Below are 26,312 nucleotides of genomic sequence, written 5' to 3'. Positions count from 1 at the left end.
TATAACCCCTGACTTGTCATGCAGAATTCAAAGTTGGTTTGTACCACATCCAAAAGGTTTTGGAGTTTGGTTCAACTGGAGGGATTAAACAAAACAAAGAGCCCTCAGAAAAAAGTTTTTTAACATGCCTGAACCAAGGCATATTTGGTGGCAGCAAGCCTTGTAGACAAGGCTCAAGAGGACACCCAGGTTAACACTCAAAAAGAAGGGAGAGTCATTGTGGGAGGTTTTGAAAACTAAGGTAGAATTTATTTTTTTCCTTTACCTTCAACACAACTAGTTTGTAATCTGAATATGTGCTTCATATTATCACAGAGGCAGGAGGCCTATATATTCTCATATGTGTGTTCTGATGTAGCCTACATTGTTTTATTTTATTTGAAGTTATATTCCGATATTGTGATGTTTGCTCTACTGCTACATTGATGTCTTAAATTATATGAAATTGTCCCACAGCTGAGTATGTGTGCTCATGGCAGGTGTTCTGCAGTGTCGTCTAAACATTTTGCTGTACATTGATGTCTAGAAAATTAGACTATAAGAAATATCGGACTTGTGTAAGCCCTGCAGCTATACCCAAGAATGTGGGCATACTGCAGTGACGTATATAATGCTTTGAATGTATTAGCACCTTGGAGAGTGCTGTCCGTTTCACCACCATAGCACCAGTACAACCATCCTCAGTCAAGATATGGATACTGAACCCAACGTGCCACCCCTCCAGCAGCTGTCACGCTCTACCTTCAGTGGTCATTTGAGTGCTCCCCTACAATGACCAGTGTGTCATGCCCCCCAGTGCAGTGGCCTTTGCCCCCCCCCTCCCCTACCACCGGCCATCCCGGCCCCGGCCATCCCGGCCCCCCAGAAGGCAATCCCAGTCCTCCGAACCCAGTCAGCCATCCCGAAACCCCGAACCCTGACGGTCAGCTCCACCAGAGCCACCACCTACATTGACCACAAGTTCTCAATGGGATTAAGGTCTGGGAAGTTTCCTGGCCATGGATCCAAAATATCGATGTTTTGTTCCCCGAGCCACTTAGTTATCACTTTTGCCTTATGGCAAGGTGCTCCATCATGCTGGAAAAGGCATTGTTCGTCACCAAACTCTTCCTGCATGGTTGGGAGAAGTTGCTCTCGGAGGATGTGTTGGTACCATTCTTTCTTCATGGCTGAAGGGGTTTCAGGGGATTCATCAGAGACAATGGCTTTACCCCAGTCCTCAGCAGTACAATCCCTGTACCTTTTGCAGAATATCAGTCTGTCCCTGATGTTTTTTCTGGAGAGAAGTGGCTTCGTTGCTGCCCTTCTTGACACCAGGCTATCCTCCAAAAGTCTTCACCTCACTGTGCGTGCAGATGCACTCACACCTGCCTGCTGCCATTCCTGATTAAGCTCTGTACTGGTGGTGCCCCGATCCCGCAGCTGAATCAACTTTAGGAGACGGTCCTGGTGCTTGCTGGACTTTCTTGGGCGCCCTGAAGCCTTCTTCACAACAATTGAACCGCTCTCCTTGAAGTTCTTGATGATCCGATAAATGGTTGATTTAGGAGCAATCTTACTAGCAGCAATATCCTTGCCTGTGAAGCCCTTTTTTTTGCAAAGCAATGATGACGGCATGTGTTTCCTTGCAGGTAACCATAATTGACAGAGGAAGAACAATGATTCCAAGTACCACCCTCCTTTTGATGCTTCCAGTCTGTTATTCAAACTCAATCAGCACGACAGAGTGATCTCCAGCCTTGTCCTCGAGAACACTCACACCTGTGTTAACGAGAGAATCACTGACATGATGTCAGCTGGTCCTTTTGTGGCAGAGCTGAAATGCAGTGGAAATGTTTTTGGGGGATTCAGTTCATTTGCATGGCAAAGAGGGACTTTGCAATTAATTGCAATTCATCTGATCACTCTTCATAACATTCTGGAGTATATGCAAATTGCCATCATGCAAACTGAGGCAGCAGACTTTGTGAAAATCAATATTTGTGTCATTCTCAAAACTTTTTGCCACGACTGTACATACACAAAACGCTTAAACCTAACACTCTATAAAACAGTAATTTACAATATTTCAATACTGGATGTATTATTGTTTAAACTATGTATTGCTGAGAGTTTTGTTCTTCTTTTGATTGGCAGCCTACAGGTACAGGTTTTATAAAAACATATAAATGGATAATGTACCCACCCCCATACTGAACAATGACAAAACAAATAAATACTTGGTCAAAGACCCCAAGAGAGTCTGATGCTCCCACACTTTCACTTTCTACTTCTTAGAAATAACTGCTGGGTTTTACTGAGTTGTTGTACGAGTCAAAGTTAACATTATTTGCCTAAAACAGACTACACACGTGTATCCAATGGGGCTGGAGGATGGAGATATGTTGGCTGGGTGGCGTTGGAGGAGTGGGATTTGAGGTTGGGGTTGGAGGTGTGGGATGGGAGGTTGGGGTTGGAGGAGTGGGATGGGAGGTTGGGGTTGGATGGGAGGTTGGAGGTGGAGGCCCACTTTTTTGTTTTTTTGTTCCTGTTTATACTGTACAAATAGTGGCACGTTAGCTAAACATATTAGTACCCAGCTTATCTGTTTCCCCTCCCCTCCTCTGATAAAACCGTGTACTCTAATTGGTTGGTTCGACTTCATGGGCTAATAATGAGAGAAGTTTAACTATAAATGTTTGCGCAGCAACAGCAGGACATCACATCCACTTCAATATTCCAATCCTGAGAACAGCTGCAGACTGAGCAGAAAGGTAATTATCAAACTAAACTACTCTCAACAAACTTTTAGTCACCACACTTACACTATGTGGAGAAGTATTTGTGAGCATGGGGTTGTGATCAAAAAAAAGGATGACTGTATATACTGTATTATGTCTGACTACCTGTAGGTTTTTTTTGACACATGGGCTGTACATCCATGTGTCTGCTCTGTTCTACGACAACGTAACCTCTGACATCTGCCTTTAACTAAATGGATCACTGCTAGGATATGAGCGAAATATATGCTCCCACCCTTCTGATCACAAACAAAAATAACAATGGGAGATTCTCAGTTTGGTGTGTCTCCCATGGCCTGTGGCAAACTTTAGGATATCTTTAAGAAATGGCTTTCTTCTTGTCTTCCATAAAGGCCAGATTTGTGCAATATACGACTCCTATGGACTCCCCACCTCAGCTCAGTAGCTGTAGTTCTCCTCATCCTCCGTGACCGGAAAACCGATAAGTGGTTGAGTGGTCGAAGAGAGGGTCAATTCGTTAGTAGGCGAATGGAGGAGTGTCCTCGGCTCCTCCTGCCATGGAAGCACAAGAGTCCTCCGTGGAAGAGTTTTGAGATCCGCCACATCCCATTTGAATCAGCTCTTGTTTTGTCGGAAGAGAAAAGCATGCATACTACACCTGTTGTACTTGTTGCAAGTAAAAAATAACATTTGATTAGATTTTTTGATTTGACGTAATTAAAACGTCAAGCTATGGCCTAATCCTGTTACTGCAGTTATGTCATGGGTTGGCGTTGTATGGGTTGGGGTTGTCATGGGTTGGCGTTGACATCTTTTCTTTCTCCTTTTTTTCAAACACTTTATTATATAGGGGGGGCATTTGAGCAAAATGTTAACTTAGTTTCATGCCAGTCCTTCCCTAGCCTAGTGGTTGGAGAGTTGGACCAGTAACCAAAAGGTTGCTAGTTTAAATCCCCGATCTGACATATGTAAAATCTGTCAATGTGCCCTTGAGCGAGGCACTTTGCAGTTCGTTTTGGTTGTGTTTTAGATTATTTTGTTCCCAATAAAAAATGTATGGTATATAATGTATTGTGTCATTTTGTAGTCACTTTTATTGTAAATAAGAATATGTTTCTAAACACTTCTACATTCATGTGGATACCACCACGATTACAGATAATCCTGAATGAATTGTGAATAATGATGAGTGAAAGTTAGAGGGTCAAAGATCATATGCCAAAGACATGCTAACCTCCCCTGTTATTAGTAACGGTGAGAGTTTAGCATGTCTTGGGGGTATGATATTTGACCCTCTGTAACTTTTTCACTTATCATTCACTATTCATTCAGGATAGTGTGACACACAACCAAAACTAACTGCAAATACATCCAACACGTTTGTAGACACTGTCACGGCCGTCAAAGGAAGTGGACGAAGGTGCAGCGTACATATTCGCGTACATATTCCTTTTATTTAGAAATGATGCCAAAAATAAACTATACAAAACAACTGTGACGCTTACGGGCTATGTGTCACAAACAAAGTTAACTACCCACAAAGACAGGTAGGAAAAAGGGCTGCCTAAGTATGGTTCCCAATCAGAGACAATGATAGACAGCTGTCCCTGATTGAGAACCATACCAGGCCAAAACAAAGAAATACAAAACATAGAAAATAGAACATAGAATGCCCACCCCACATCACATCACACCTTGACCTACCCAAATAGAGAAATTAAACGGCTCTCTAAGGTCAGGGCGTGACAATCACAAGAATTGTAGGAATATGGGACTAAATACTAAACATTTGACAACTTTATTTGTAAGAATAAAAAACTAAATCTGTTTCTCTCTGCAATTGTGTTAGTACAAAATAATATAATTGTAAATTTGTTCAGAGCATACGATATAGTTCAGTATTTTAATTATTTATTTTATACAGTCATTATTGCTCATCTTTATCAAGGGTGTCAATAATTTTGGACCCCAGTGTATGTAATAATCAGCACAGACTGTTGGAATGTATACTGTTGCTGATATTCTGAAGTAAATACTCAGTTCACTATCAAACTCACTATCACAGTGGCAAAGTGCTTCTCCAAAAGGTCCGCCAAGTCACCTGACGGCTCACCTGACAGATCAGGTGGTCACCAGCTGACCATATTAAGATGGCCGCCACACACACACACACACCACAACAATGAATTGAACAGCAGCCATTGATGAAAAGCACATTATCCTTGAGGTGAAGAGAGGAACACAGCTCACAGCTGGATTAGATGGGGGTAGCAACAGCGATGGGGTAGCATTGTGCGATTCTGTTGGCGCAAGTACAGTTGGTGAGAATGAGGGGACGATGGTGAAGAAGATTGGAGTAAAAAGGGCTAAAGTTGGAAAAGAACAGCAGTTTATGGTTGGAGAACGATTCACGAGCAAGGATGATTTTTTGGGGGCGACACATTTGGTCTTTTGAAGATGGTGAAGGACGAATTGGGAAAAGTGGAATCGGTTAGAGTGACCAGGAGTGGTTTGATGTGCATTTTGTATGTGTCAAAAGCACAAAAGGAGAAAGCTCTGTGGCTCTACAAGATATCAAAGTATGATGTGGAAGCAATGACTTTCAGAGTAGAGCACTGGTTAAAGGTGTCATCTCTGGTGTGTCGTTGGACATAGTGGCTGTGTGGTTTAGGGATAACATGCCAGGAGTGGTAGAAGACCGTCGCTTGAATTGAATGATAGGCATTGCTCCTCCTTTCCGTCCAGCAGTTTTACTGTTTTTTGATAATCTCCCGACTTATCTGACATACCCAAGTTTCACATATGAGGTGAGACCATATGTACAGAAGCCGCTGCAGTGTTACAATTGTAAAAAGTTTGGACATGTGGCAAGTGTTTGTTTTAGGAATAAATATGTCATAGTTGAAGAGTCAGATTAATCATGTTACTGTAATTGTGATGGGAATCAAGTTCCCGGAGTGCCCTGTAAGGATGAAGGAGGTTGCAGAAGCTAGGGTCAGGGCTATCCAGCAGATCTCCTATGTGGTAGCTGTGAAAATAGCTGAAGGAGTGAGTAGAGATGAGATGGTAGTGGACATCCCACAGTCTGCAGTGAATGCCATGTAGGAGAAGAAGGTGGACTTTGTTGCGTTTTATAGCGCAAATGATCAATTGCACTAGTCAAACTAATAAATCAAATTAGTCGGAAAATAGATTTCTGGATCTCCAGGACTTTACAGCCGGAATGTTACAGGGAGTACTGACTATAGTGGTTCCTCCCTCCCAGGTTCCTGATCCTGTGCAGGGATCTGAATAAACATGTAAATCTGACTGAAATTCAGGGTAGTAGAGTCAAATTTGGTTAGTGTTTTGGGTAATCAGTATGAATTTGGTCATCCAAAACAGATTTTGTTTTGGGGGGATTGTTTTTACTACTTCGTACAGTAGGTGGCGGCAATACACCTTATGAGTGTAGTCTGCCAATAAACATCGAAGAAGAACAGCAGCCATCATCTGAAGACCAGCAGTATGCATCATTAACCAAAAGTGAGTTATGGTGTTTTGTCTTACTATGTACTTTGATTTGTCCTATAGTTTCTGACTTATCAGATGATGTTCTTGACCGTACCTTTTGATGCTGTAATCACCCTATTGTTTGCCTGTGGCTATTTAGAGTTAGCATATTGTTAATTTAAGTTTAAGCCATTTCAGTATTGCTACCTATACCACCCTTTGTTTAGCATTATATGGAAAATGTCTTGATGAATTGTGCCTTTGGTAATTGTTGCTTATTGTGGATTTGTTAATAACTGTCACTTGTTTCCTTTGAACCTTGAACCATACATAATACATTTTTTATAACTTAAATGTCCTCTGATTGACCTGCGCAAATAAAACAGATCAAAGAGAAGTTTTGAATCTCTATGACAGGAGCCCTTGGGGGACCATCACCATTCACTAAAACCAGCCATACAGTACTTTCAAAACTAGACCATTTCTTACATGGTCCTTCAAGTGGATTTGGTGGCTACCAAAAATACTGTATAGAAGACACTAATTTAGCCAGCTCTCTGTAAGACATACGGGCAGGACACCCAGTCCAACAGCGCCAAACACCGAAGCGGTATGGCAATGAGCACTTTCACCTATGGGTTTGGCAACCTCCACAGAGCTTACCAACGGTACAACCAGTGCACCCCTCCCGCAGCAGAAGAGGCATTAGGAGTGGAGAGATGGCAGGAGGTTACACTTTATACCTGTAGGGAGACTTGTTAATACAGCCAGTGTCTATGATCCTGGGTAGGCACCCTCTCAAACTTTGCTACGCCTGCTTCTGAGTGCTTAGTGTGTCTGGGGCCCTGGCCCTACACCTATCTACTTGTACTGGCTCACCCTACCAATATTCCATTTGTATGACTGATGCCTAGGGTTGCAAAGGGTTGGAAACTTTCTGGGAAATTTCCCATGGGAAGTTAAGCCTGGGAATTTTGCTTAAATTCATCCAAAAAGTTAAGCTAACAGTGAACCTTTTGTGGGATACGGCAAATCTAGGTCTTGTGGCAGATTTTGGTTCAACTATCCCCAATTCAATGGAATTGCAACCCTCCGCATGCATAGTGCATTCTTCCATCATATGTACAGCTGATTCTCAAGACCTTGCACGCTAACACAGAACCCAAACTGGCTGCGTGCGTGCGCCATCGTGCAGACATGTATTTTGTCCTCCTACAAACGAGATCACGACACGCAGGTTAAAATATCAAAACAAACTCTGAACCAATTACATAAATTTTGGGACAGGTCTAAAAGCATTAAACATTTATGGCAATTTAGCTAGTTAGCTTGCACTTGCTAGCTAATTTGTCCTATTTAGCTAGCTTGCTGTTGCTTGCCAATTTGTCCTGGGATATAAACATTGAGTTGTCATTTTACCTGAAATGCACAACGTCCTCTACAATTAATCCACACAACAGTCAACCGAATAATTTCTCCTCCTTCCCAGTTTTCATATTTGAATTTATATGGTGATTGGCATCTGATAAACACCTCTAGGAAGAAATAATGCAACACCCTGCAACAACTGAACTCCGTGGGGTGAAAGGGGTATGGGATTGTAGGTGCGAGTAAGGATGACAAGAGGCAGAGAATTTACCGTTTATAGGGAATTTATTCCATCACAAAGTGATTTTGGGGAAAAGGGTCTGGACGGAACCAGAGCAAAGAAAGTAAATATCAAAGCCCCCTCTCCTACCTTACCTGCCTACCCACTACTTACTTAACTAGCACCACCTGGTGCACTAACCAAAATACAGGGGATGGTCCGCCCAGGTCTTACCTAGTGTGCATAGACAGAGTATATACTACAGGTATATGTATGCCCGTAGGCCTCTTGCCTAAATACTCCCAAGCTGCCTTCCCCCCTGTGAACAAATGAAAAAGAATAATACAAACTACTTCACAACAAAAACTGAGAAAAAAAATAACTCAGGACATTAAAGAAGCGCTCTCTCTCTCTCTCTGAGCAACAAACACAGAACATAACAATCAGCACTCTCAGCAACAACTAACATAGTACATACCAAATCTCTTTCTGAGAACCAACCAACATATGATATTACCCTCAGCTCTCTTCATAGCAATCATCTCCCTTCTGAGCAACAGAACACTGGCTTTTATTGCTTCAGAAGGAGTCTGTAATTGAAGACAGCTGTTTCTGACGAGAGGGCGGGGTCAGCTCCAATCAATGGGGGCCGGTTACTTTGCCAGTTACTGGGCGCACTTGACCTCATCCCACTTGTTTCCCTAAGTAAGTCACTGTAGCCTTCCCAAACTCACCCTTGGCCAAATTGAGGATTAAAGAAGCATTCTCCAACCGCTGAAACACACTTTAAGTGGCGAGATGATCAGACCAAGTAGACAAATGAATCACCACATCGTCAAGGTAAGCAGTATAATTTGGCACATCCGCGAACACAATGTTAACTAGGCGCTGAAAAGTAGCAGGTGAATTACACATTCCAAAGGGCATCACAGTGTATTGTACGAAGTTATCAGACACTACAATACACTAAAAGCCGAGATGTCCGAAGCTCGAGAGGTCAGAGGTACCCGCCAATAACCTTTTAGCAAATCTAACTTACTTACGTAAGCAGCAGAGCCAATTCTATCAATGCAGTCATCTAAGCGAGGTAGAGAAAAATAATCAGACTTTGTAACGGCATTTACACAACGATAGTCCGTACATAAGCGGGACGTACCGTCTGGCTTAGGAACAAGACTACACGGGGAACTCCAGGAGCTGTTACTGGGTTTTGCCATGTCATTCTGTAATAAATAAGTTACCTCACTTTTCATTACCTCCCTTTTCTTAGCAGTAACCCGGTACGAATGCTGACGTATAGGAGCAGCGTTCCCTATATCCACGTCATGTTCCAAGATGGACGTGCGACTTGGAACGTCCTGAAACACATTGAGAAAACTGTTTATCAATAGGATGAGATCCTTAGTTTGATCGTTATCCAAATGTTCCATTTGAGAGGGTAACTTTTTCAGCATCTCTGAATTACGTAAGCGTTCACAATGCTGTAACGTATGGCGTAACTCCAACCCGTCCTCCTTATCCTCCTCTAGGTCCCAGCCAGGCTTCAGCACCTACGCAGCCACACTGGAGATGGGCTGGACCGGCTTACTTGAGGAGCTGTCTGGAGAGTCACGTACATAATATGCTTTTAGCATGTTAACATGACACACACGGGAAGAACGCCTACAATCTGGGGTCTTTATCACATAATTGGTGTCACCGAGTTTCTTTTCCACAAGATATGGTCCAGAAAAACGTGCAGACAGAGACGAGCCAGGGATTGGGAACAAAACTAAGACTTGATCCCCTAGTACAAAAGAACGGCCAACAGCAATTTCATGTGTTTTTGAGACGAGGAGAGAGACTTTGGGGCTAACGCACATAATCTGACACATTTTTAGGGGCGCTACTGGGTGTAAGAGCTAGGATATGCTCCTTCAGAACTTTTAGCTGACCCCTTGGGGTGTGTCCAAACACAAGGTCAGCAGGGCTGAACTCTAAGGACTCTTGTATTGTTTCCCTTATAGCAAATAGGACAAAGGGCACCCCCTCATCCCAATCGGTACTGGTATCCATGCAATACTTGCGTAGCACCGCCTTCAGTGTCTGATGCCAGAGTTCGAGGGCCCCTTTACTCTCTGGATGATACGGACTGCAGACCTGATGGGAAATACAGTGTATTTAACACATTTGAGAACAGTTTTGACATAAAGTTGGTTCCCTGATCAATTTGGATTACTTTAGGGAGTCCAAACATAGAGAAGAACATCACTAGTGCCTTCACCACAGTCTTAGCCGTTATAGTACGGAGAGGAATAGCCTCTGGGTATTGAGTAGCACTGCACATTATTGTTAGTAAGAAATGGTTACCTGACCTGGTTTTCGGCAACGGACCTACACAATCGATTATCACTCTTTCAAACGGTTACCCCACCACAGGAATCGGGCAGAGCGGCGTACAAGGAACTGTTTGATTCACTTTCCCAGTGAGTTGACATGTTTTACAAAATTGGACCACGTCAGACTTCAAACCTGTCCAGAAAAAATGTTGAAGGACTCGGTTATAAGTCTTCGTGATCCCTAAGTGTAAGGACCACCCACGCCTGGTCATGGGCGAGTGACAGCACCTGCTGTCGGAACGGTGTAGGAACAACCACTTGACACACTTCACTCCAGTCACCAACGGTGTCATGAGCTGCCCATTTACGCATCAAAACTCCTGCTTCCATAAAGTAGGTGGTCTCTCTGGTTTTAGCTTCCTCAATGGAAATTACCGAAGCAAAAAAGACTTGAAGACTAGTGTCTCCTTTTTGACATTCAATCACCTTCTCGGGGGTGACAGACAAAAGAATGTCATGTAATTGGCACGCGATTTCGCTTTCCCCTGCCTTAGTTTCTACAGAAGTAAAAACTGTCGGCATTGCAGAAGGAATACTCTGTGCATTGTCTTCTACATCAACATTCTCAAAAATGGAACTAGACAAATTCACCACATCTCCAAGCTTGCGAGATTATGCCCTCGTTAACACACAAGCAGGAAAAACATGGGGAAGTGCTTGAACCAATCTGTCATTTTGATTTCTGGGTTGTCTACTACCTCTAACACAGGAGTGACGTAACCACCAGCGATATTATTCCCTAGTAGCAAGGTGACTCCTTTTACTGGCAGTGTAGACACTACACCAACACGGAAACGTCCTGATACCAAGTCTGACACTAAGTGGACCCAGTGTAATGGTACAGGTACGGTTTTTGTCTCTATCCCCTGTAATATGACATGAGAGCCACAATACGTTTCAGGAGACCAGGGTAAAGCATCAGTAACAATTACTGACTGCGCCGCCCCGGTGTCTCATAAAATTTGTATGGGCTTTTGATCAGCTTATTCTCCAGTTAAGGAAACACAACCGGCAGAGATAAACGGAGCATAGACAGGATCCGGTTTCTCAAATGCTGAATCAATAACTCAGTCCAAAGGACGAGCCAAAGACTTGACTAAACCCACACTTTTCATTTTAGGGGACGGTGACTGTTTCTGTTTATTTTTCAAAACCGGCCAGTCTGCAATCACGTGACCCTTTTGATGACAGTAAAAACATTCACGGATTTCATGAAAAGTCTTAGGGTTGTCAGAGGAAAAGCGACCCGAACGAGGCACTGATTACGTAATTGTTCGGCCTTCAAAACGAGGTGCACCAAAGACAGTCTTGTGTGTCAAAGCGTACTCATCTGCCAACATTGCTGCCTGGGCCAATGTCGCCACTTTCTGTTCATTTAAATGAACTACAATTCTATCAGGGAGGTTGCTTTTAAAATACTCCAACAGCGTCAACTCCTGAATATCAGGAAAGGTGTTAGCTTTGCTGGCTGAACACCCGCGATTAAACAGAGACTCTTTGTCCCTTGCAAACTCAACAAACATACGGTGAGAGGGTTTCTTGTGGTTCCTGAAGCGCTGCCTATAAGCTTCAGGCACCAACTCATAAGCCCGCAACACGGTAGTTTTAACATTATCATAGTGTAAACTGTCTTCCAGGGAGAGAGCAGCTACTACTTCGTGGGCTGTCCCAGACAATTTACATTGCAACAGGAGCGGCCATACCTCTAGTAGCCAATGCAGCGCAGCGGCCACACGCTCAAATGCAAAGAAATAGGAATCAACTTCCGACTCGAAATGGAGGGACTAAAACTATATTTTTACTCACATAGAAGTGGGCTTGATGATGAGCAGCTTGTGGAGTCGCACTGGAGCCAGCGTCTAGCTCCAGTTGTCGGATCCTCACCTTGTCAATTTCCATTCTCATCATTTATAAATTGAACTTTATGTCTCTCTTTATCCTTTTGCTCCATTTCTAACCGGGCCAGCCTCACCTTCAGCCTAGCGGTCCCGTCTGAACGACCCGAAGCAGAAGATAAAGGGTCAAATCGGGGAAATGTAAAGGGGGTATGAGCAACCCCTTCCTCCACCCTGTCCTCCGACTTGGCATCGGAAGGTCTACCCGTCTCCTCTCCTGAAGCCTCCTTCTTGTCATCTTTCAGCGAGAAAATTCATTTCTTCACTAAATCCTCCCTGACATACCAAAAGCTCAGCCTTTAGGGCTTTCTCAGGGACAAAGAGTCCATAATGGTCAGCTATAGCGAAAAGGTCTACTTTCCGCAACCTCAACAAACTATCAACAGAGGGCACTTCAAAAAACTTGGAGATGGCTGAGGCAGCCATTTTGTACACAGCAACCTCCTGAATACACACAAACTAAACAAGTAATCCAAACTCACAACCTAATATCACCCCTCAATCACTAATCACAGAGAGTTCAGTGCAGCAGTGGGTTTAATGGAATCACGGATGAGCCCCTATTATGTTACGAACGCCTCTAGGAAGAGGGGATGTAACAGCATCTAAACTTTCATAGTATTACCACGACGACTGGCAACACAGTTCGTCTTTCAAACACCCAAGTGGGTATAACCAATGAGGAGATGGGAGAGGCAGGACTTGCAGCGCGATCTGCGTCAGAAATAGAAAGGTCTTCTATTTTAGCCTTTGGCAAAGCAGACGCTCGTTGACGCATGCGAGCAGTGTGGGTGCAATAATTGAATAACAGATTTCTAAATTTATTTTGCAACGCTTGCGCACACGCAAGTGGTGTCATCAGGGTATTATGAGATACTATTGAGCCCACACTACTGTCTGAGCCAAGGACTACTTGCTTTCTGGTAAGTTTTGATTACAATACTGGGTGGGGTGAATATATTTTATATGACATACATTATTTAAACTAGTAAATAGTATGCCTACAGCAAAGTGTGTTTAAATAATTTATAACTTAATTTCTGCTAGTTAGTTTTAGCTACCATATGGGTTTTAGGTTGCTTGAGCCTGCTAACTGAGGAGTGTTTCATTTTAAAACGTTTATCTTACAAAGGAGTTGTTTAATCTAACTGCTTAACTATTTAGCTGTACATGGAATTTAATTTAAATGTTTTCCCCTAATCTTTACATGAAAATGTATCTGATGTGGAGACATTTCACTGCAGCTAATGTAGAAGGAAAGCTGTGTACATTTGCAAATACTCTGCCAAATCATATGTGAAGAATGCAACAAAGATACAGAATCATCTGGCCAAGTGCATAAAGTTCCCTCAGCACTCACAACAAGCAACCTCTGACAAAAGTCCCTCTACTTCTATTTGGGGTGAAAATTATGAATCAAACAACTTATCGATAGCAACAGCTCATGGTCCTCCTGAAATCAGAAGTGTTTTTGACTCAATGGAGGAACGAACGTAGTCAGAGAAATGCTGATGAATGTCTTGCTCAAGCTGTGTATACAACTGGTTCACCTCTGATGCTCACAGGAATGTGTGTTGGAAGATATTTCTGAATGTTCTTTGCCCAGCAAACACCCCTCCAACCAGACATGCGTTATCTACTCATTTGCTGGATGCAGAGTTCAAGTGAAGGTCAAGCAAATCATAGAGAAAGCAATCTGTATTGCAATCATCTCTGATGAGTGGTCGAATTTTCATGGGCAAGGAATAATTAACTACATCTCCACCCCTCAACCAGTATTCTACAATAGCACAGACACAAGGGACAACAAACACACCGGTCTCAACATTGCAGATGAGCTGAAGGCAGTCATCAATGACCTTGGACCACAGAAGGTATTTGCACTGGTAACAGACAATGCTGCAAACATGAAGGCTGCTTGGTCTAAAGTGGAGGAGTCCTACCCTCACATCACACCCATTGGCTGTGCTGCTCATGCATTGAATCTGCTCCTCAAGGACATCATGGCACTGAAAACAATGGATACACTCTACAAGAGAGCCATGTAAATGGTTAGGTATGTGAAGGGTCATCAAGTTATAGCAGCAATCTACCTCACCAAGCAACGTGAGAAGAATAAGAGCACCACATTGAAGCGTGCCAACATATCTCATCAGCCACCTGGTGGAAGGGACTTGTATAGCAGTAGCCATTGCATGGATTGAGGGCGACAATGCCATTTCTGATGTTCCAGAATGCCCCACTTCACTGTTGCCTCCATCAACCTCCAAATCCCACCAACACCAGCCGCCTCAGAGAGCAACTGGTCCTTGCTTGGGAACACACACCAAAGCATGCAACATGCTGACCAATACAAGGGTTGAGAAATTGGTGGCCATCACGGCAAATTTGAGGCTTTTTGAGCCTGACAACAAGCCATCCTCAACAAGGTTGAAAAGTGACAGTGAAGATGAGGCCTCAAAGTCTGATGTACAAGAGGTGGACATTGAGGAGGTCCAGGGAGAAGACACCGAAACCTGAGAGGAAGACAACCAAACCTTTAGTCTAGAAACTGAAAGCTTTTTTGGGAGATGCGATCATTCAATATTCCCTTTTGTCGTTTAGTGAAATCATCCCATTTAACTAAAGTTAAATTTGTAACTAAATTGTTTATTTCTATTGGAAGGATTTAATCATTTGCAATTATGTCTACTTATGATAAGGTAAAAAGTTTGTTTCTGTCTCCATATGATATGGTAAATATATCCAATGCAAAAAACATCTACATTTAAATAATATTAATTAGCATATTTCTGTAAATTCCCATATATTCCTGTTAATTTCCACGGAAAGTTTCCACCTCTGAATATTCCCCAAAATGTGCAACCCTACTGACGCCTCATATGGAATTCAGTCATAGGAGCCTGTCCATACAGTCAGTACATTAGACAGCTCACGCGGTATGAAGTCCTTGACTTGTCTGTGGTCTACTTGAGGTCTTCTACTCACACTGTCACTCTTCATTCATGTCTATTCCTGACCTAATTTGTGTATCTTTGTTTACCTGTTCAGTCTGGCAGCAGTAAAGATACAAAGTACCTTCAGCAGTGGGCAATCCCATTCCGAATGATCCAGGAAATTGTTTCCTCTCTTCAAGTCACATAACTATTTAGGAGTCATCATATAGAGTGGATCCTTCCCTGATAGTTACGTTTGTCATAACATTTCAGCATGATACGAATGTTTGCAGTTTGTTGAGAAATCTAGAATTATTGCCAACATTAAGAATTAATCAATCTACACTGAACAAAAATACAAACGCAACATGTAAAGTGTTGGTCCTGTGTTTCATGAGCTGAAATAAAATATCCCAGAAATTGTCCATGCACAAGAAGCTTATTTCTCTCAAATTTTGTGCCTACATTTGTTTACATCCCTGTTAGTGAGCGCTTCTCCTTTGTCAAGATAATCCATTCACCTGACATGTGTGGCATATCAAGAAGCTGATTAAAACAGCATGATCATTATACAGGTGCACTTTGTGCTGGGAACAATAAAAGGCAACTCTTAAATGTGCAGTTTTATCACACAATGCTGCAGATGTCTCAAGTTGAGGGATAGTGCAATTGGCATGCTGACTGCAGGAATGTCCACCAGAGCTGTTGCCAAATAATTTTAATTTCTCTACCATATGTCGCCTTCAATATTATTTTAGAGAATTTGGCAGTACGTCCAACCGGCCTCACAACCTCAGACTGCACGTAACCACGCCAGCACCAGGAACTCCACATCCAACTTCTTCAGCTGTGGAATCATCTGAGACCAGCAACCCGGGTTGCTAATGAAACTGTGGGTTTCCACTACCGAAGAACTCTCAGAAACCGTCTCAGGAAAGCTCATCTGCATGCTCGTCATCTTCACCAGGGTCTCCACCTGACTGCAGTTCTGCGTCGTAAACAACTTTAGTGGGCAAATGCTCACCTTTTGATGGCCACTGGCATGCTGGATGAATCCCACTTTGAACTGTACCAGGCAGATGGCATGTATGGCGAGTGGTTTGTTGATGTCGTTGTGAACAGTGTCCCATGGTGGGGTTATGGTATGGGCAGGCATAAGCTGTGGACAACAAACACAATTACATTTTATCTATGGCAATTTGAATGCACAGAGGTACCGTGATGAGATCCTGAGGCCCATTGTCGTGCCATTCATCCGCCGCCATCACCTTATGTGTCAGCATGATAATGCACAGGCCCATGTCACAAGGATCTGTACACAAATCCTGGAAGCTGAAAATGTCCCAGTACTTCCATTTTCACCAGACATGTTACCCATTGAGCATGTGTGGGATGCTCTGGATTCACATATGACAGCATGTTCCAGTTCCTGCAAATATCCAGCATAACATCGCACAGCCATTGAAGAAGAGTGGGACAACAGGCCACAGTCAGCAGCCTGATCAAGGTATCTGTGACCAACCGATGCATATCTGTATTCCCAGTCACGTGAAATCTATAGATTAGGGCCTAATAGATTTATTTAAATTGCCATATATAAACTGTAACATTTTTTGTTTATATTTTTGTTCAGTATAAGGTGCATTAAACGTGAGCACAGTGCCACTCAGGTCAGCTTGCTGACTTGCATATCATCTCAAATGCATCTCTAGAACACATTTGACGAGGAAGATGTTTCCATTGACAAGCAGTTCCTAATTTGTGTCATTGGTCATACTCCATCCCATTTTAAACACGGTCGAGCTGGAATGTCTGTTCAGAGACGGTCTCATATGCTACAGAGAGAACCTCATCTTTCTAATGGTCGACTAAGAGACAGTTCAGAGGTGATGAGAAGTCACATGAAGATCAGCTAAGTATGTTGGAATTTTATTGGCGTTAACATTTAAGGGCATAAGACAATTAGAGCCTACACTGTAATTGTCTTATGCATCAGGAGTGTACACATTTACCCGCTACATAGGTCGTGGCACAGACATTGGAGAAAGCAAAAGAAGATGACAAATTCAAATTAAAATAAAAAAATGATGATTAGTGACATTGAGAGTACAGTGTTGGTGATTTATTTAGACTAAATGATAATGTTGGTGTCTGAGTAAAAGAGCTCAGACAGCTCTGTAGGTACAGTAGGAAAAGAGCTCAGACAGCTCTGTAGGTACAGTAGGAAAAGAGCTCAGACAGCTCTGTAGGTACAGTAGGAAAAGAGCTCAGACAGCTCTGTAGGTACAGTAGGAAAAGAGCTCAGACAGCTCTGTAGGTACAGTAGGAAAAGAGCTCAGACAGCTCTGTAGGTACAGTAGGAAAAAGGGGGAAATTCACCACATGGTTATTTGGTCCACATACCTTTGAGTGATTTCAGCTGAATCTCAGTTCATGCCTTAATTTTAAGTCCATTCACCTACTGGAAACAATGGCTAAAACTAAAATGAAACTGGGTCCTCAGCCTATGCCCACTAATCACTATGAACCATAATATAGTCATTGGTCTGTAAAAACAGTGTCCCTGACTGCATTCTGCATATGAGACTCTCATAATTAATCTGTACCACATCATATCCTTTGTGGGACAGTTGGGCTGGAGCAGAGATGTGTCCATGGTATTTGGTCACCGTTTGGGGGCGGTGTGAGGGTCAGTCTGACCAGTCGTTGTCCTCCAGTTCGGAGTCGTCCTCTGAGTCGCTGTAGTCCACTGCGATGCGTCGGGACAGGATGGTGGCCACGTCGTTCCCTACAGGCTCCCACTTGGCCTGCTGCTCCTGCTGCTCCTGCCCCTTCTTCAGCTGGATACCTGAGCAACACAAACCCACACAGACACATTCACACAGTCTAAACATGAACTTCTGTGCAAATACTTTGTATATATATTTTTTTTACCTCTGCTGTCTCCAGAAGAATGGTAAACATCTAAGTACAGCTAAACTTACCCATGCGAATAGCTGACAGAAGGTCACTTCGAGTACCAGTGACAGGCTGGGTGTCCTGTCGCTTCCAATCACCGAGTCCTGCCACTTGGGGGGGAGCGGGAGGGACTGGTGGTGGTGGAGGACCTGGGGGAGGTGGAATCATACGGGGTCCTGGGGGAGATAGCATTGGGGGACAATAGCCTGAGGATCCAGTAAGGGGGGTGGGGGACACCATTGGAGAGCCAAAGGCTGTCTGTGCAGATGGGATAAGAGGGGCTGGGGGAGGAGGAGGTGGTGGTCCAGAACTGGCATAGTACTCCATTATACTGAGAGAAAGAAGATTTTCAGTTTTAGAACTTCATTTGATGTAACAATTAGTATAAACAAATCAGATTCACTAATCTATATTACAGATTTCTTATTGTTACAGTAACAATACCTGTAGTCTGCAGGTGGAAGCGTTATAGTGCCATTCATTCTCTCAGTGGAGTGATGCAGAGGGTTGTGGTGGTGTGGGCGGTTGAGAGTCCCGTCTCTGTAGCCGACTCCGATGCTGTGGTACTCATGCTCTACAGACTCATGGATGTCTGCAGGCTGGTAAGGGTGAGCCAGGGTGTGGTTGGATGTAGCAAGGGGAAGGCCTGGAGCAGTGGGGTAGTCTGGCAGATCATATCTAGACAACAAAAAGTCATAATTAACTCTTTACCCTGATAACATTTTAATATGGATTTGGAAAACAAACTGAAGGAATCCTTTGCTCAGGAGAGATGAATATAGTCCTAATTAGGGGATGGAACCACTGACCTACTCTCCGGAGAGAGGGAGCCCTCAGACGACGCCCCCCGGTGGAGAGAGTGAGGGTGGCGATGGTCTGGGCGGAGCTCTTTGTCGAACGCCATCATGTTCCACTCGTGACGGCGGTTTCGGACTTTACGAACCTTCTTCACCTCACGCTGAAGTGTGCCGTCAACACATCGCTTCTGCTCCTGAGAGAGAGAGAGAGAGAGAGAGTGTTAAGGGAATTTTTATCAATGATGACTAATTATGTATACATTTCAATCAGGACTGACTAATCCGAATACTATTATGTTACTATACATGTACTAATCAGAATACTAAATGTTACTGTATATGTATGAGTTTTCATTCTTGATCCCAGTACTGAAAATAATGTGTGTGAACGTGGGCAAAAGTTAGAACAATGACGGTCTGTTCCTTGGTACAAATGAATGAACTATCTCCAGACTGTCTAGAATGCTTATCTACACTGGCTGACCTTGGCTCTAGGCGAGGAGGGAAGGCTTGAGAGCTATAGAGCCTTTCTACCAGTGTCAAGAAGAGACGGAACATTTAGAAAACGCTGACGTCATTTTCAGTTTATAACCTGTGGTAAAATGTGTTTTTACTCAGTACTCTCTTGAATAAAGACTGTTACTTGACATTAAGCCCGGGACTCTGTCCATTCCTATAAAATAAGGGTCTTACAAATCCCTATGAATTGACAGTGTTTAATTTTAATTGGGAATTAAAACAGAGGAATTAAATTCCTTCAACAGAGAGAGAGGAGAGAGGCAGAGAGAGAGAGCCAGAGCCAGAGAGAGAGAGAGAGAGAGAGAGGCAGAGAGAGAGAGCGAGAGAGAGAGAGAGAGAGAGAGAGAGGCAGAGAGAGAGAGAGAGAGAGAGAGAGGGGTCCTTTTGCAAATACGTGTGGAGTTACAGGATATTGTATACACAAGTTGCTTAGAAGAAATTAGCTGTTCAGAAGCAAAATACTGGAGGCTTTTTAAAGTGCGATATTAAGAGGCTCTCACCCGTTGTCTTCTTCTCTCCTTCCTCTTGTCCTCCGTGTCCTGCAGCATCTTCTCTCTCCACAGGTCAAAGAAGTAGGACGGGTCTGTGTAGAACTTCATCCCATCAGTGTGGTCATCTCTGTGTCAAAAGAGAGACTAGTTAGCTATTCGCCACAACCTTGAGGTTAAAGCTTGTCTGGTGAATGTGATGCATCCACACAGTGAACCTGTAGGCAGAGAGGATGCTGAGAGGAGGAGGCTTGTCGCTGGTGTTGTACATCTCTGCCACAGGGTTGGACGTGCTGCTATTGGACACCACCTGCTGGTCCTGGACTGTGGAACTCTTAAATGCCTTCCTCATGTTGATGTCTTGCAGAGAGACTGGAGATCAAAACAGAGAATGTGAGATTTATAGAAAGATAAGCAATTAGAAGATACGGAGATAGAAAATAATAAATAGATTATGGGCCATGCAGAACCAGAGACAAGGAGGATAACTAATGAGTCGGTTATTCTCATTCAACATTAGAGATGTTTTTTTTTTTACCCTTATCCCCTGACCCCAACTGACCCTCTTCCACAGTGGAATCCAGCTGAGTGACCTTGACAGCCAAGTGGTCGATGCGGTCTTGGAGACCATTTGCACGCAGGTAAAAGGTGTTAGCCTCACTAAACAGCTCTCCAAAGACGTCCTCTGCATGTTTACCTGAGGACAGAGAGGAGTCATTACAGACTTTCACCGTGTCCAACTGGTCAGACAAGATGATTGGAGAAGTGCACTTCATACTACACAGAAAAGAGCAAAGAGATACAGTTGAAGTCGGAAGTTTACATACACTTAGGTTGGACTCATTACTCGTTTTTCAACCACTTTACAAATTTCTTGTTAACAAACTATAGTTTTGGCAAGTTGGTTAGGACATCTACTTTGTGCATGACAAGTAATGTTTCCAAAAATTATTTACAGACAGATTATTTCACTTAATCACAATTCCAGTGGGTCAGATGTTTACATACACTAAGTTGACTGTGCCTTTAAACAGCTCGGAAAATTCCATAAAATTATGTCATTGCTTTAGAAGCTTCTGATAGGCTAATTGACATCATTTGAGTCAATTGGAGGTGTACCTGTGGATGTATTTCAAGGCCTACCTTCAAACTCACTGCCTCTTTGCTTGACATCATGGGGAAATCAGCCAAGACCTCAGAAAAAAAGTTGTAGACCTCTACAAGTCTGGTTCATTCTTGGGAGCAATTTCCAAACGCCTGAAAGTACCACGTTTCTGTACAAACAATAGTACTGTCATGACGTTGGCCTGGGGGTAGGTTTATGACAGTCATAAATACCTCTTCCCCCCTTTTTCCTCTCTCTACCCTAATGATGTTACATTTGCAAAACCCCTGGTTAACATAGAGATTCTGGGAACGTCAGAATGTGGGGGGAAATGAACTATATTCTGGTAATCCGACCAATTGAACATATGCGGTGGTACTTAATGAATATGATGTCAGTTCGGTTGTCATCTGAGACATTCTCATCAATGATAAGATGACAAACTCTACAGTGGAAAGTCTACACATCAGAGTTATCGGATTCACATGGAATTGTTGTTCAATGTAAATGTTTGAATATGAAATTATTCGTGATGGGATGAAATGTGATTTTAGCTTCTAAAATGTGAGATTTGGGTTTTCATAAGGTAGGGCTCTGCTCAATTAGTGGCCCGCCCCTGTGAAGGGACATGGGCTATAAAACTTTTCAAACACGCCCTCCTCTCCCTTCCTATATAAAGCCTTGACGACAATATAACCTCCTGTTCCGAGGATGTGAGGAAGACGGTCCGATGTCAGAATGGTTCAGATAATAACTACAGAACGAAGCCAACATTAGTGTGAGCTTTGGTTGCGAATGGTATGAACTTTGAACTCTTATTCACTACAAAAGTGATCACTCCTAGCCGTTGAGTTAGCAACAGCAGCTGCAAACGCAGGTTAGGAAGGAACAGACAGAGTATCCCACAACAACAACGTTACTACAACGCATCTAATTTACCAGCAGAGACATTCTTCAAAGGACTCGGTTGGGCAACACCTTCCACCTACCACCAACCTACCGAAGCGCAGCTCAGAGTAAATATTTATTTCATTTTCCTTTTCCAAATGGGCGGTAATTTATAATGCATAAGATTCTGTATTTACGATAGCACAGCTTCGCCCTTTGTTCCTCAGTCTTCCCGCTCTTTCACTCAGCCCTTTTCTTTTGTGTAACAAGCTGTCATATCTGTTCCGTCCGCTAGGGACGTTTTCCTTTATGACATAATTTGTAATCAAGTTATGATTTAATTATGTGTATGTGTATTTCTGTGTGATTAGTTAGGTATTTAGTAAATAAATAAACCCAATTTTGTTTTGCTGATTCAACTTGTTAGCCAGGGTTCGTGCAGATAACCAAGAATTTACAACTTTCAGATGAGACTGAATTAAGATGACGATTAATATTTACTGCTATTGATGTAAAATATTACTAGGTCTTTAAGAGTTTATTCAGAAGATAACAGCTCTATAAATATTATTTTGTGGTGCCGCGACTCTCTAGTTAATTAAATTTACATGATTAGCTCAATCAGGTAATATTAATTATGGAGAAATTATTTTATAGATTAGCATGTCATATCACTTAATCCGGCATAGCCAAAGACACGATAGTACGTTATTATAAACACTATGGGACCACGCAGCCATTATACCGCTCAGGAAGGAGTCGCTTTCTGTCTCCTAGAGGTGAACGTACTTTGGTGTGAAAAGTGAAAGTTAATCCCAGAACAACAGCAAAGGACCTTGTGAAGATGCTGGAGGAAACAGGTACAAAAGTATCCATATCCACAGTAAAACGAGTCCTATATCAACAGAACCTGAAAGGCCGCTCAGCAAGGAAGAAGCCACTGCTCCAAAACCGCCATTAAAAAAGACAGACTATGGTTTGCATTGCAACTGCACATGGGGACAAAGATCGTACTTTTGGAGAAATGTCCTCTGGTCTGATGAAACAAAAATAGAACTGTTTGGCCATAATGTCCATTGTTATGTTTGGAGGAAAAAAGGGGAAGGCTTGCAAGCCAAAGAACAGCATCCCAACCGTGAAGCACGGGGGTGGCAGCATCATGTTGTGGGGGTGCTTTACTGCAGGAGAGACTGGTGTACTTCACAAAATAGATGGCATCATGAGGAGCAAAATTAGGTGGATATATTGAAGCAACATCTCAAGACATCAGTCAGGTTAAAACTTGGTCGCAAATGGGTCTTCCAAATGGACAATGACCCCAAGCATACTTCCAAAGTTGTGGCAAAATGGCTTACAGACAACAAAGTCAAGGTATTGGAGTGGCCATCACAAAGCCCTGACCTCAATCCCCTAGAAAATTTGTGGGCAAAACTGGAAAAGTGTGTGCGAGCAAGGAGGCCTACAAACCTGACTCAGTTACACCAGCTCTGTCAGGAGGAATGGGCCAAAATTCACATAACTTATTGTGGGAAGCTCGTGGAAGGCCACCTGATACGTTTGACCCAAGTTAAACAATTTAAAGGCAATGCTACCAAATACTAATTGAGTGTGTGTAAACTTCTGACCCACTGGGAATGTGATGAAAGAAATAAAAGCTAAAATAAATCATTCTCTCTACTATTATTCTGACATTTCACATTCTTAAAATAAAGTGGTGATCCTAACTGACCTAAGACAGGGAATTTTGTACGAGGATTAAATGTCAGGAATTGTGAAAAACTGAGTTTAAATGTATTTGGCTAAGGTGTATGTAAACTTCTGACTTCAACCGTAAGTTGAGGTAAAGTTGAACAGACAGGGGCAATTTAGTGATGGAGATTTCCAGACAACCAACCAATTGATTGAGATTTGTCAAACAACGGTGAGACGAGCAAGTGATTGTGAAATCTGTCTCTCTCTCTCTCTCTGTCCCTGCCTCCTTTATTATGCTTCTGTGAAACTAAGCTCTACAGTAAGCTCTAATCTCCGGTGACTTCATACAATCCCACCCCACACAGACACACAGTAATATGGATATATTTGGGCCAGATGTCTCATCCTCAAATTCTCTCCATCCCTCCCCACACTACAACGGACACACACATCTGTCAATATCAACATGTATTTTACCATATCGATTCCAATCATTAAATGCAGTAAGTTAATTTATTTGCATTAGTTGTTCAGTTTCCCAGTGTAACACAGGGATGAGGGTGTTTAGGTCACCATTCTGGAGCATAGATGCATACATCTGGTTAAAAGATAGGTGATTACTTAATGCACATAACGGGGTGGGGGGGGGGGGGGGTGACTGTGTGGAAGGTGTGTCTTACTTAGACTGCTGAGCTGACGTATGATGGCAGACAGACTGTTGTTGGTGACGCACTCCAGCTCACTGCCAATCCCCTTGGGCAGCGCCCCGTGGCAGAGGTGCCGGGGATCTATGCTCCTCTTGACCAGGGGCATCCCCTCACACCACACCACACACCACCTGCTGGGACACACAGCCACTGACAATAACCTCCATGTTCCATTAGACACAGCCAGACAATTCAGACCAGATGGTGTGTGAGACAGAGGCAGTCGAGTCAAACCTCTCCAGATTACATTACTAACCAAATCCCATCCGTGTTTATGCAATGCCATCAGAGCACATACAAGTTATCATGGAACAAACTACTCTTTACTTCATCCCAGAGCCTTTCATGTCATTCATGGAAAATTCCTTAGAGAGGCAATTCATTCTATTGGACCCTGAAACAGCCAATCAATACTTCTTTCCAGACCGATAACTGCAGTAAAATACATACATTTACACATAGCACTCCATCACAAGGGGGTCCCCCTGAGTGACTATAGGCTCAGACTATGCCGTATCAACTGGTATCAAAACCCAGTTTGGTCTATTTTAATATTGTGCTATATAGTCAACTGAGCTAAAGCCTGTGTTACCACAGAGACACAGGTTTTATATTACACACAAGGCAAGCTTACTAATGCAACTGTTGAATAATTTGATGATTTGCTATTATAAATTATGATTTGGCTTATATAAGGAAGTATATTTCAGAAATATGGCATGGGGGGGGGGGGGGGGGGGGGGGGGGGTATATGGCCAATATTCCACAGCTAAAAGCTATTCTTAGCATGATGCAACACGTACAGCCTTTAGACGCGGTATATTGGTCACATATTACAAACCCCAGAGGTGCCTTATTGCTATTACTGGTTACCAACGTAATTAGAGCAGTAAAAATAAATATTTTGTCATACCCATGGTATAAAGTCTGATATCACAGCTGTCAGCCAATCCGCATTCAGGGCTTGAACAACCCAGTTTAAAAAATAATTTAGTCTTATTTGAAGTAAGGATTATGCTACAGTTAAAGTTAGGGGCCTTGCTGTGCAACATAGTATGAATGGTGACACATGCCATGCAAGACTGGGAGGAACCTCAGCAATGTTAAACTCACCATACCATTTTTTTTTAAACACAGCGTCTTTTACACGTTGAACGAACGTGGAATAGACGTTGAATTGACGTCTGTGCCCTGTGGGGTTGATCATCATGGCAACCTCGATCAAACATTTATCAAAAAACCATGAATCCAAAGCATCCTACAGATTTACCAATTACGCAAGCAAAAATAGCAAGGTAGTCCCAATCACATGCTCTGAGGTGATTAGAGGAGCCAATAAGTACAACAGTTTCAACTGGGCGAACAGCGCACCGTTTGTTTCAAACCACTTTAGAGCGATGCCTTATCTTGATTGTAACAATTAAGTGCCTGCAACTCCAGATGGACCGGTTTATTACCGAAGAACGGTGGTCTGTGACCCGTGAGTGACCGAGGGTTTTAAATAGCAGCACCCTAATTGTAGTAGCCTACATATAATACACAAACAGACATAACAAAGGAGGGAAGATATAGATATATGATAAAGACGGGACGCTCACCAAATGTGTCCTTTTAGGAGTATTCAGCTGCAGTCCACCGGTAGAGTTGCCATCCTGTCCCCGCATCTCACCAGGATTCTTTCTGTGAGGAGCAATCTCCCGCACAAATCAGCATCCAGGCTCAGAGATTTAATTAGCAGATTTAGTTGTGTCGTCCAATCAGGATCGCCAAAAACATCCATCGTGACAACCATGGGCAGTTTGACAGCGCGACATGAGTGCGTTTTCGAGATGATGACGAGAAACCCTATTTTAGAACACAAGCTTACATTACATAAATTGCATTATTAGGTCTTTGTGACTGGTTTAGCCCAGTTATTTTGAAATGTATAAATAAACACTCAAAAATGTGTCTTCGAAGATATGACCACTTTCGGATTGTCAATAAATTGTTTCAAAAGAGAATGGATTCAACCAGGGGGTGACCGTTTGACCCCACCTAACAGCGGGCACCTCCAACCACATTTTCAGATCAAGCATAAATTGACTCTAAAACACACAGTGGTTATTGCTGCTGTGACGTTATTGGA

The 26,312-nt window shown here is 42.9% G+C and overlaps 1 protein-coding gene across 2 annotated transcripts; it reads right to left on the bottom strand.

Moving 5' to 3' along the window:
- Nucleotides 1–17,576: 17,576 nt before the first annotated feature.
- Nucleotides 17,577–25,877, bottom strand: LOC139388288 (actin-binding protein WASF3-like). Of its 2 annotated transcripts, none has more exons than XM_071134865.1 (9): nt 25,783–25,877; nt 24,158–24,318; nt 20,355–20,489; nt 20,011–20,164; nt 19,805–19,922; nt 18,798–18,979; nt 18,433–18,666; nt 18,015–18,319; nt 17,577–17,878 (listed from the first exon to the last, which is right to left on the bottom strand). In XM_071134865.1, the coding sequence occupies exons 2-9, from the start codon at nt 24,288–24,290 to the stop codon at nt 17,721–17,723; spliced, it is 1,419 nt and encodes a 472-aa protein (XP_070990966.1). In that variant the 5' UTR covers nt 24,291–24,318; nt 25,783–25,877; the 3' UTR covers nt 17,577–17,720. The 2 variants fall into 2 exon arrangements, with proteins under 2 accessions (XP_070990966.1, XP_070990967.1); XM_071134866.1 differs by having other exon boundaries at nt 24,158–24,315; nt 25,783–25,845.
- Between the last annotated feature and the right edge of the window lie 435 nt (nt 25,878–26,312).

This window comes from Oncorhynchus clarkii, chromosome 29 (assembly GCF_045791955.1).
Source record: "Oncorhynchus clarkii lewisi isolate Uvic-CL-2024 chromosome 29, UVic_Ocla_1.0, whole genome shotgun sequence".
In the NCBI taxonomy this organism is placed as follows: Eukaryota; Metazoa; Chordata; class Actinopteri; order Salmoniformes; family Salmonidae; genus Oncorhynchus; species Oncorhynchus clarkii.
Note: the sequence above shows the minus strand (reverse complement) of the source record. Positions and strands in the feature narration are given on the sequence as shown.